General features: G+C 44.1%; 1 protein-coding gene across 1 annotated transcript in view; it reads right to left on the reverse strand.

Annotated features, from left to right (window-relative positions):
• The window catches only part of CELSR1 (cadherin EGF LAG seven-pass G-type receptor 1), a 175,054-nt gene that overhangs the window by 75,289 nt on the left and 87,140 nt on the right, over positions 1 to 12,625 (reverse strand). Inside the window, exons 3-4 of the mRNA XM_074586485.1 lie at positions 4,946 to 5,168; positions 570 to 685 (exon numbers count right to left, since the gene is read on the reverse strand). Of these exons, the coding sequence (XP_074442586.1) occupies positions 570 to 685; positions 4,946 to 5,168 (339 nt within the window). The remainder of the gene's footprint in view (positions 1 to 569; positions 686 to 4,945; positions 5,169 to 12,625) is intronic.

The following is a 12,625-nucleotide window of genomic DNA, read 5'->3' on the forward strand; positions in this document are numbered from 1 at the left end:
CAACGAGCCCGCAGCAAACTCCTCCTAAATTCGGTGTTGTTTACGGCTTCTTCCAAGGGGAGGTGCTTCTACAGCACAAAAGCGACTGCACTGCTTGTCAGCAATCCCTAACGAACGGCGGGCATTTTTCACTTGTCTGCTAGCTTGTGCTTTGGCTCGCGTGTATTTTTTAGATAACATTTATGCACCTAGCTTCACTGATGGCGTAGTGTAAAAATGGATAACCACACGACGTTTATCACAGTGTGATAAAACGAAGTCTTGCTTAAGCAAACATTGGCTCGGAGGCCAACTTTCAGGCTAGCTCCAATCTTTTATAGCAGTCGTAAACTCCGGCTTTTATAACTGGTATGTTGACAAGCTCCTGCCTATGACAGAAAGTGTAACCACCACAAACCGCTACATTCTGGAGTACTTTGCGACAGCCGGCATCAGTTGTTCACTGTACAATGTTACTCAATTAATGAGGCAAGCAAATAGCCATATAAAATCATTAAAGTGCGTTTCCAAACAGCTTGAGAGGATCTCCTGACCACGAGCAGACTCGCTCGACGCCAACGAGAGCTCACCTGCAGAGAACGTGAGCTGGATCTGCTCCTCAATGATCTCCAAGGCAATGAAGTCGTGCTTCTCGTTAAAACGCCCGTTGTAAAGGAGGAGAGCGTTCCTCTCCCTGGTTGCAAACCTAGAACGCAGAGACGAGGGGTTAGTTCAGGCTTAATGGCTTATGAACTAAAGACTGAGGGTCAAGTCGCCCAGAAGAAAGGCGGCATTGTATTTAGCAGTAAAACAAGCCTTTGAATCTTTCTTCAGACAGAAAATTATCAAATTGGGGAGTCAGCCGCAGGATAAATCTGCTCTTTCACAATCGACAGAGGCAAGCAAGATGGAAATCGCAGGAATCCGCTCTGCAGAGATCTGCTGTGGATGGTGACCCTCACAAGGGATGAAATTGGGCAGAGGCACGACGCAGCGTGAGTGGCCGGCACTCCCCAAACAGTAGCACTTACTACACTTTGCAAACAGTCGGAAAGCTAGAAAGCATTTCCACATCAAAGGGGGAGATACTTGCTGCCTGCTTGCTGTCTAAATGCTACAGGGCACAGGGAGAGTCATCAACTGATTAAAAAGACGTGATGGGGAGGCAAGAGGAAAAGAAAGATAAGAGTTACTTTAATAACGCCATGTAGACGATCAGGGGTCATCAATCAACAGGTCAGTCAATCGGAGGAAGGAAAATAAACACTTAAATGATTCCACTAAATCAGCGCCAATGGGTGTTTTTTGCTTTTATTTTTCTTGTACTTCTAATATGGGATGTATCACACCTTTCCTGCAGAAAAAGAGGCAATCCCACTTTTAAAAAAGCCTGTTTGGTTTTTTTTTGTCAGCACAGAACTTTTTTCTTGCAAATTTCTGCATGTTGTGTGTGTGTTATCATTTTTAATTGAATCCTATTGTCTTTGGGGATTTACACACAGCTTTCATCTCCTTAGAAATGCAAAAAAATTATTCCACTTTACATAAACATTTTTACAAAGATTAATATTATATAAAGTGAGAAAGAGAGAGAAACCATGGGAATTTCTTGTGTTTCCAAATGGCAGTGTAGTTTGATTTCGTATGTTGAGTTTCAGGAATTATGCCTGATTTAAATTAACCCACTTTTCTTACAAAAGACTCAAATGCTGAACCCAGCTGATGAAAACTGCCTTCCACGGACAGAAGAAATGACTCTTGTGCCTGTCATGTCACGTCTGCTAGCAAGATTCTCATGCAATGCAACAAAACCTGCATGCAGAGAATGTGAACGAAGCAGTATTTTAGAACATCAAGGTCTGGTATTTGAAACCAAAAAAAAAAAAATGTCAAAGCCAAAGAATATTTTTTAAAATAAGTTTTTTGTCAGAAATATGTATGTTGCGGATCACAGCGAGTAGAGACCTTTCAGAAGCAGGAGCCTGAATATGAGCTACATGGAAATGGGAATTTTTATTCCATACATTTAAAAATGTTTTTGAAGGAGAATGAATTGTTCTGGTTCAAAAACCAGAAGTACAAATTTTGACATTTTCCAATAAAATACAAATTCCAAAGAATATCTGTTATAGTCCCTAAAAATATTACATTATTGCTTTGATTGCTTTTAATCAGTTTTGAAATACATCTTTATTTCTGAATTTATTTAAGATAATATAAAACAATATTATAGAAGTAAAAGGCAAACGAAATGAATTAAGAAAATACTATTGAAGTACTTAAATATTATCAAAACACTGATTAGTTTTCACTTTTCACCATCAAACATTTCATCCAAAGGAATACAGTTTCTGTAAAACATTTCCCAAGACTGTATTTTTCCGTGGATAACTGCTTCGCCAAAACATTTTGATCAGATCTATCCAGAATATATATGAGGAAAAGAAATGAGAATATTAGTGATGCTTCTTTAGTGGGCAGAAAAACTTAGTTTGATCAGCACCAACAGGAACCTTAGTTCTGTTTGAATATATTTTTCTGATACGGTTACAATTCTATACTCTAATTGTTAAACTATTAACTTATTACACTACCTTTTCTATTTCTTTACTCTGTGTGCTCAGTTCCATCCTTTGACACTAATCAAAAGCATCTTTTGTATCATACTAATAGTTAAAGCACTATTGCTTTTCAACTTGTCTGGTTATCACCAGCCGGGGAAAAGAAATCCTGTTATTTAATAAAAGGGATATTTTTCATCTCAGGACATAGGAAACAAAAGACACTTTCTTAGAGAATTTTGAATAGTGAGAAAACCTCTCCACTGACAGCGTCTCTTGGAGTGAAGGAGTAGTAAGCGTTGGAAGGAAGCAAGGAAGATGTACAATGTTGGGTGCAGAAAGTCATGCCTGGTCGGTAACCTAAACGCTTTTTTTTTAAAATTGCATTTTAGATATGAGACTGGACAATGCAAATATCCTGCTCTTTGCCAGGAGCAGGTCGTGAGTCACTTGAGGCTGAGGGAAGCTAGACACCCTGGGATTTTATGAATGCTCCCAAATCACAAAATATGTAATGGCAAACCATTGTCTAGTCAAACTGCTAATTCTTGCTTATCCTCATGCAATGTTTTCCATCTGCATTGAAGGATAATAAAAGCCGAAGAAATAACAAGTGCAAATAAAAGTGAACTTCAGCTATGAAAAGTTAAACGTGTCATGATTCTATGATAAGTGTTATCCCAGACAGTGTGGGATGAACCCCACGATGGTCTAGACTTTTTATAACCGTAGTGAGTGGACTGAGGAGCGTTTCGCTCACGACTAAATATGCCATTTTGGTTTTAAAGACGGTGAAGAAAAACTGGTGTAAGCAATACCTTGCTACAGTAGTTTGCTGTTTCTCAATAACCGCTACCAAGAGCATTTGAGTCACTTTAACTTGAAGCACCCTACATGTCAAAAGATCTCTTCCTGAAAGCCTGAAAAATGACACCACGTGGCTGTGGGGACAAGCCAAGGGTAGCGCAGGTAGTTGACGCTGGCAGCCAGCCCAGACTGCTCCTTTGTTTGCACTCACTGTAGGTCTCACAAGTCCAACAGAGCCTTTTGCTCCTCAGCTTTTCCGTGTACTCAGACCTGATGCTCTACATTGATCTTCACAGGCGCATCTCTTCCCTGCCTCAGATGATCACACGCAAACTGTGCCTGCACTGTCTGATTTAACCAAAATGTCAAGATTCCATAAAATTTCAGACCTTGGGATTAAGGCAGATGAAGGATAAAATGGAAGGAAGCTGCCCGGCTCCTGACAGATGTAAAACCCTGGGTAACTGCCTGGGGATGTGCGACGTGTGCCTGGTGGTGTCCTCCCGGAGCACTTTCTCTGGACAGACACACAAAGATGTCTGTCATTGTTGCTGTTGTTGTACCTATCAACAAATCCCCAGCCCTGCTCTTTGGGGTCAGGGTTAACACATTTTTGTGCTATTTACTCACAGTCAACCGTGAGGGAGAACCAAAGGTCAATCCTGACCGGATAAACCATGGGGAAGCTGCAAACCTGCACCCTCTCGGGAGAAGACACACGTGCGTACCGTGAGCTCTGGCTTCACAGCAGGTGAGCCCTACGCTATGACCTGACCCCAAAAGTCTTCTCTAGAAGAGGGTTTTTTCCCCAGGATGTGTGAGCCAGGGGAGGAGAGCCCTGGTCCACACAGTACAGCTGCCACCATTGCTCCCCAAGCTCCAAGAGCTCCTCGAGTGTCCTTGTGGGAAAAGTGACAGCCAGCCGAGGAAAAGACTGTCCAACATGGAGATGTTGGAGCAGATGCAACAGGGAGGGGGCTGGCAGCCAGGATGGGACCAGAAGCAGGACCTGGGTGTAAAGGCCAAGAAGAGTGAGGTGAGGAGCTGGGACAGTTGGGATTGTTCCAAGCTCAAGGCTGGGAACCAGCAGAGAGCAAGGACCTGAGGAGGACCAGCCTGTGACTGTGAGGAGACCAGGTCCTCTCACAGTCAGCGGAAAAGGAGAGGGGAAGAGCATTCCCAAACAAGCAGCATGAACCAGCAGCTTGCACCTGGACGTCAGGAGGCCACAGACACAACTAGAAAAGCACCTGACAAGCTTGAGAGGTGGCAAACCCATCACCCAGCCTTGCGCCTCTCCGGCGGAGGGCTGCTGAGAGGTGGCCAGAGAGGGGGACACCACCCCCTTCCCCGCGCCACCACCCTGCCTTGCAGCAGAGGAAGGTTGGGAGCTAGCACCTCAGCAGCATCCTCTGCAAGGCAGAAACCAAACGCTTTCAAACAACACGATGGTGTTCCACCCGCAGGAGTCAGTGTCAGAAACACCCAGAGTAACCTCTACACATAGATAATTCACTTGGTGAGAATACTTAACACACACCCCCCAAGCTCAAGCGGACAAGCCACCAGCCACAGAGCCCTTCCCTGCCGGGACTTACATGAGGGAGACGGTGAAGTGGAAGCGCTGCCGCAGCCCCTTGAAGGTGATGAAGGACTGTGGTGGGAAGCTCCTGGTGGTCATCTCACAGTACGGCCGCTCGTACTCACCCGGGGGACACTCGCACTTGAAGCCCCCGATCAGCAGGTTCACGCAGGTTCCTCCATTCTTACAGACCCCTGGAGCGCAGCGTCCGGAACGTGCGTTCACCTCACAGTACTCTCCTGCAAGGGGAGAAGAAGACGTCAGGGAAGGTGACACCTCACCCCATCAGCAAGCTGTGACACTCAGCCACTCACGTGTTTCTGAGAAAGGTTTAAGCTGCTTCCCAACTTCTGTACCTGACCCCCTCTACAATCAAGGTACGAGCCTGTAATTGCAGGGGGGTAAGGATGCTTCATCGTCTTTCGAGTCTGAATTTTCAGGGGGGGCACAGGGTATGATTTGCTGAGCAATCCTCTTGCAAATATCCAACAACGTTGGCCCCAGTTTTCAGATTCCTTGGCTGCTTCCAGACCCGGTGATAAATACAAAGCTGGTGACAGACAGATCTATACGGGAGGAGGTAACGCCACCAGTTAAAAACTTGCACGCTCCCTTGTCAACCAAAATATGTGTAAATTGTTGCAGTGTTTCATTATGGGTTGGGAACTGTGCAAACAGATAAGTGTTTGCATTTTGCCTCCAGTGGAATTTGGCTTTGCTGCCCATGGCGGTGGCAGGGCACAGCTGAGCTCGCGACAAGGCTCGCAAAATGTTTACAGGAAGAATAAGCAGGATGCTGAGGACATACGGATTGCTTCCACGTTTTCCCACGTATCCTGCAGGTGACAGCCCATTTTCTGAACCTTTCAGAGATGCGCACAATAACTCTCCGCAGAAGCTACGGATTCTGCGTACCGCTTGCTGAAGCTGTTTCCCCCCAAATACTTCGACTTTATTCTATTCAAAAGCCTGTATCAAGATCTGTTAAATGCAAGTACTAAACAATCAGGCATCTTGCTTTGTACGTACGCCATAAATTTTCCCGCTTTTGCCCAAAATCTGAGAGTGAATTGCAATTCATAAAAAATAATTTGTGATAACAATAATTTGTGTTCATAATGTAGAGAGGATATCCACTTAGAAAATCTGCGGCTGGGACAAAAGCAGCTGCTGAATTAATCATTGTACAGAAAGCTAAACCCTCTATGTGAGTTAATTAGTTAACATTTATGTTTTGGCATGTGTCTTCTTAAGATATAAAGCGTGTTCAGATCCTGCACGTAAAATTGTTCAGAGAAATTGAAGATGGCCTACACAGCTGAATTTTACCCAGCAACAATGTCTGAGAAACAAATATAGAGCAAAATTACTCAACACAGCCAGCTGAAGGAACGAATACATTTCCAACAGTTTGATATTTGCATGATTACTTGTTACCAGATTATACAATTACATTAATTCAAGCACAGTTAAAACCGTGCAAATGCATTCCTGGAGGAAAGTAAAAGCAGCAGGAGCCGTGGGCAGTGACTCACAAACAAAGGCAAATTAAAATGGAAAGTTTTGCTGCGGTCGCTGCCCCCGCAGCCCAGCTCCCACAGATTCCCACGCCGAAGCCGCCCGCGCTGGGCAGTATTGCCACATCCAGACCTGGGTCTGCACCTCTGTTCCATGCCAGGCTGGAAACCGCCATGGTTTGCAGCTAGTGTGGCCACTGACCCAGGGGCAGTGATTTCTGAGACAAGGTGAGGTGGAGAGCTCAGCCATTCCCGCTCTCCAGCTTCGCTGCCTTTCTCCTCTCACATCAACATCATGCGCCTTTCAGGCAGGTACGATATTACACCGGCAAAATGCAGGGGCAAAGACAAGAGCACCATGATCATGCAGGCAGCCACTCAGGTGGGCTCAGCTCCACAGGATGTGGCCAGCAGGTCGAGGGAGGTGATTCTGCCCCTCGACTCCGCTCTCCTGAGACCCCACCTGGAGTACTGCATCCAGCTCTGGAGTCCCCAACATAAGAAGGACGTGGACCTGTTGGAGCAGGTCCAGCAGAGGGCCATGAAGATGATCAGAGGGCTGCAGCACCTCTGCTATGAGGACAGGCTGAGAGAGTTGGGGTTGTGCAGCCTGGAGAAGAGAAGGCTCCGGGGAGACCTTATAGCTGCCTTCCAGTACCTGAAGGGGGCCTACAGGAAAGATGGGGAGGAATTCTTTATCAGGGAGCGTAGTGATAGGACACAGGGTAACGGTTTTAAACTGAAAGAGAGGAAATTTAGATGAGATATTAGGAAGAAATTCTTTACTGTGAGGGTGGTGAGACACTGGAACAGGCTGTCCAGGGAAGCTGTGGATGCCCCATCCCTGGAGGTGTTCAAGGCCAGGCTGGATGGGGCTTTGAGCGGCCTGGTCCAGTGGGAGGTGTCCCTGCCCAGGGCAGGGGGATGGGAACTAGATGATCTTTAAGGTCCCTTCCAACACCAACCATCCTGTGATCCTATGACTTCTGGTCCTGCTCCCCACGATGAGCTGAGCCATCGTACCACTGCCTCCTGATGAATGTGTTTGTGGGTATCTCCTGGCAAAAAATATACTGAGGCATTTCAGTAAACTGAAAAAGGATGTAACACAAAGCACAGGGGAGAGGAACATTTCCCTCTATAATAGTAATTCTTACAGTTAACAAATTATGAAATAAATCTTCCCCGTCATCCTAGAGGGAGTGCAAGCCAAAACCTCTCAAGTAATAAACTGCATAGCCAAGGGTTCGACTTCAAGCCTGTGCTCACAGCTTTTCTGATTCAGGACTGATGTTCCTATATTCTCACTTTAATACATTAAGATGAAAAGCTGTGAAAACCACTTGATAAATATCTTCCTGTTTCCATTCATCAGCTGTGAGTACCAGGCAAGACTACATGAATACACCTTCCCTAGCACTTTAAGATGCTCTACAACATGTTTCTTTGGAGAGAAATTGTATGTATCATCCAAAAGAGAAAATTCCCCCAGTGTACTGGATATGCCAAACAAAGCGCACACACACATCAGATGCACCGAGAGGACACTACTGAAAGCACTTCTTGATGATGTGCTGGATAAGCGCAGCCAATTCCCCTAACAGACACACATATCTTGTGTCAAAAACCCTCAAAAAACTGGAAAAACACAATTCCTATAGAAAGACTGAACAAAGGTTTGTCGCTTTAAAGAAGTAATAGGATATTTCGTCAAATAACTCTCCAACTCGGAGAGGAATGTAATCTGCAAGGCTTTCTGAAAACAGGATGATATATTTGGCAAAAGCAAATAACGTGCAGGCTTGAATACACAGGGAGAAAAAGGAGGGAGCTAAAAGGAGAGATTCCTGGCACTGTAGCACACTGTGGAAATGCCATGGCAATATGGAAATAAATAGGCAAAATAAAAAAGCCTAAGCTGGAAGTCACTGGTGGTTCTGTATTAATTCTGTGATATAACAAGACTTTATAGACCGTTTAGCTACCTATACAGGCATAAAAGTATTTAAGAGAAAAGAAAGCTTACAGAAAAGTTCTACTGAATTGCGGTTATTACTGCTTTGCATTGTGATGCTTAAAGGAGTGGTTTTAAAAAACTGTAGTTCAACTTTGAATAAGATCCTTTGTCCTATATTCATTCAGCTGTAGCATCACTGATGTCCCAGTTACTAAAATTATTCTGAATTCTCTTTGGTCTGTAATGTAAATGAGAACTGCATTTGATGCATACTCTTTGATGTTGTATTTTCATATTTTATGTATATTTAACAAAATATATTAAAATAGCGTTTTTTAAATCTCTACAGTACCTCCAAGACATCACTGTGCTTCAAGGCACAAAGGTCTACCAAGAAACTCGAAAAATCCTTAATCACCCTTTTTTTTCCGAAAGTGCCTGGAATTCTTTAGAAAGATGGCATCTTTGGCTCTACGGAGCAGCCATCTGAGCAAGCGTTCGAAGCACGGCTTTGATCAGGACTGGAACAGAACACACCTTTGTGTGGCTCTTGGGTTTGTCACTTCCAAGGGCGGCCACCTCATCCCAGACACACTGCTGTCCCTGCGGGAGCTCTGAGGCACAGCCTGAAAAGCATCCTCAAAATTTGAACCAAAGCCCGCACGTACTTGAAGGACAAGCTGGTTGCTGGCTGAAGCCGGAGTTGGAAGCCCCTAAGGGAAGAGCTACTTGAGGAGCTGAAAAGGAAGGGATCTGCATCCGCCAGCCTCTGGGATGAAAAGCGCCTGTGTGCCTGCTGGCAGCTGAAGGTCGGAAGGGCTGGGACACGCCGTTGGAGGGGATGTTTCGCAGTCCGGTGGGAAAAAATAGTACGGAAAGGAGGGAGAGCTGCTGTGCAGTGAGGGTCTGGAGGGGCTCGGGTGATAAGAGCACAGCCCAAATAGCTGCCACACACAGCCTGGGGACAGTCTGTGACACTGGCAATGCCGGGATGGCTCACCCCCTCAGCCAGCCCGTGAAACCCCTTCGCTCCTTGTGGCACTCCCTTTGCTAATATAATTCCATTTTTCACACTGGCCAGTATTTTAGGGATCGCTTAAAGAACAAGTTACTTCTCACAACTCCATGAAATCCAAGCAGGAGATGTGAAGCTCCCTACAGCTGCTAAATCTAAAGCACGTCAGATAACACGGGCCACGGCTGCCTGTTATCTGCCGGCAGATTCCTGGGTTTTGAAAAAATCCTGGCCCAAGCCAGCAAATGGTTTACTGCTACAGGACAGCAGCTGATCTTATAGGCTCTCAAATTAATATCGATGACTCTGAAAGCTATGAGCCCTGTGGCTTTTACACAGCCCTTCAAGTAGTGCTTCCCGGCTCTAAAGCACTTCAGATCACAACGTGGTAGTTGCCTTTGACACTGCTTCCTACTCTCAACTAGCATATATCTCTTCTCCAATTTTAGGACTAACTTTACAAAGACGTTAATCATAATTTTTTTCTTATTAAATTTATGTGAGGACACCATGGTATCAGGCATAATATAATAAGAACAAGCAACGCAAAAGACTTGGTCTGATGACTTGCTCCAAGTAAAGTAATGGAAGAGTTTAATGAATAAACAATAAATGATGATAAAAAAGTGAAAAGAAGTAAAAATAAGCTATCTGAAAAATGAAGAAATAATCTCACAATTGGAAATGCCTTGTGAGCTGAACGTTATGGGTTTCAAAGAGCACACTGGAGTGCATCAATGAGCTGCTCTTTGCAGGAATCTGCCTGTGGTTTTGCTGGCGAGTTGCTTGACCTTCCAACACAGACAATGTGTAACGTTGGAGAGCTTGCTGGAAACAACATGATGGCATTGGAATAAATACAGAATAACTCTACGCTTCAACTTACTGCAATATGTTTCCACAATATCCCCATTTAGGGACTAGCCCTCAAAAATTTGTAGTATTCTCTGATTGTTTTCAACTGAAACAGTACATTAAATGTATATTTACACGAAGCAGCAGACCTGAACTCATGTTCTTGTTTCTTTTTTTCCAGTTTCCCTAGACACGTTAATTTTTCACTCAGTATCTGTAATTGTTCGACTTCAACTGATTCTTCTCGCCTTTCCCCCATCCTGCCATTTGCTCCAGATACATATTAATCTTCTTCTCTGTGTTTGTAGTTGCTTCACCAGAAGGGAAAGCGTTTTGAGAAGCTGATATAAGCAGCCAGCCTAAAATGATGTACTTTAAAGTGGAAAGGAGAAACAACAAGAAATACGGCAAAAGGAGAAACAACAAGAAATAGGGCAACTAAATTCTTCAAAGAATTCCCACTGACCCATTGCCCTACTGAAGCATCAACTGTCATTAAAAATGTATTTGCTATCTTGCACATTATGGGAAAATCAATCCTTCTCTTCCTCTAGTAGGTAAAACGCTACTAACCTGAAATGACAATCGGCACTAAAGCAATCAGTGCACTAAGTAATAAGAAGGTTGTTAAAAACAAGTTAGTTGCAGAATCAGTCTGGAAATCTCTACTGGGACAAGAGATAAAGAGGTTGGGATACAGGGCACCCACTTTAGAGGTGGTGTCACCATAGTTTAGGCTGAGTGGGAGTTACCATAGTATCACCATAGTCCCCTCCTTTCCCCAAACTCATTGCACTTTCCTCCCCCTCCCTTGTGTTGGCATTCATGTAATCCCGCAGTTGACTGATTTGTGGAGCTCAGATGGCAAAACACCATTCGTTTTTTTATTGTAGGGTTAGTGATCTTCTGATTAGGTCCCTCCTAGGATTGATGGGATGAATAGCACAGCAGGCACAAGGGAAGGAGGCAGCACCATGCACACAGGAATAAGAATGGTCTTAGAAAGGTTTAACTGTTATGGAAATACAGCTTTAAGCCATTTTAGATGGCTCATATGTGAATGTAGTGGCTTGTGCTTGACTTAAGTGAACTGGATCAACACCTTCAGTATATACCCACCTCTCTCCGCTGACTGTGCAGGGATATCCTGTAGGTAAATGTGCCTGAAACGTAGGTGCAACTCAAATAATAAAAATGAATATTGGACTTTGCCCATAAAGGGAAATTCATTACTTCGGTGGCTCTGCGGTGCACAAGCCCACCCTCAGAACCTACTGGGAGAAGTCCGTCTTACCTCCCAGCAAATGCCACTTACCAATGGAACATTACACAAACAAACAAGCAAAAATCTACCGGTTTTATGAGAGAAGTTAGAGAGCAGTTACCCAGAAAAAGTAACCAAGGAGAAGCTGGATCAAATAGAATTTAGAATCCATTGATGTACTAGTGACCGTGAATAATTAGGGGATGACTATATTAATGTATCATTTTACGCAGATGACTCAGAAGTGCTATTTGAAGAGCAGAGTTAAAATCTGGGTCCCTTAGAAATCAATGCCCAAACCCCTACTGCCACTTCAGAGAGGCCATGCAGATGCGCTCGTTAGACTTAATACTGATGCTGATGGTCATCACTGCATGAGGTTTCTATATTACACTGCTACTAAACGTTCACATTTGGAAACATGCTGTGGCTTTTCCTTTTACCTATTCATATATGTTTTTAGAATTGGGACTGATCTAGGAAAATTAAAATTGGCCCCAACCCTCTTACAGGGAGAAATACCAGTTTAAGGTCCAGTTTCCCCCCTCCCCTTTGCTTTCCCCTTTGCTGCTCACTGCACTATAAAGGCATATTATGAGAAACGGGCTAAGGTAAAAAAATACATAAATACATACATAAACACACGGAAGCACACACCACACATACACTCACGCTGTTTAGAACTAAATCCCATTGACTCGTAGTGACAGCTGTCCTTCGTAATTTAAGGTGCTAACCGTTCCAGATTTAACAAGATGTATTTGCAAGAGAGTAACCTGAATTTAAAACACTAAGCAAAATAACAACAAAAGCATTCCTCTCACACTATATATACACATATAGCTTGCCAAGTAGAGCTCTGAGGTGACAGAAAATGATCCTATAATAAGATACTCGGGAAATCACTGTTTTATCTCTAGATGTGATTTAGTTTTTTCATGGGCATAAGGACTAAGCTCTGGACTGGTGGGAAGAGAGGGCGCAGAATTACTGGTGCGCTCTTGGCTATATATGTCATCCCTCTCCTTTACCATCACCCTTCTCCCTTCCCTGTGCCTTCTTCCACAAGGTTCCCCCCAGGCATCCCT

The sequence above is a fragment of the Larus michahellis genome, chromosome 1 (assembly GCF_964199755.1).
Source record: "Larus michahellis chromosome 1, bLarMic1.1, whole genome shotgun sequence".
Taxonomy (NCBI): domain Eukaryota; kingdom Metazoa; phylum Chordata; class Aves; order Charadriiformes; family Laridae; genus Larus; species Larus michahellis.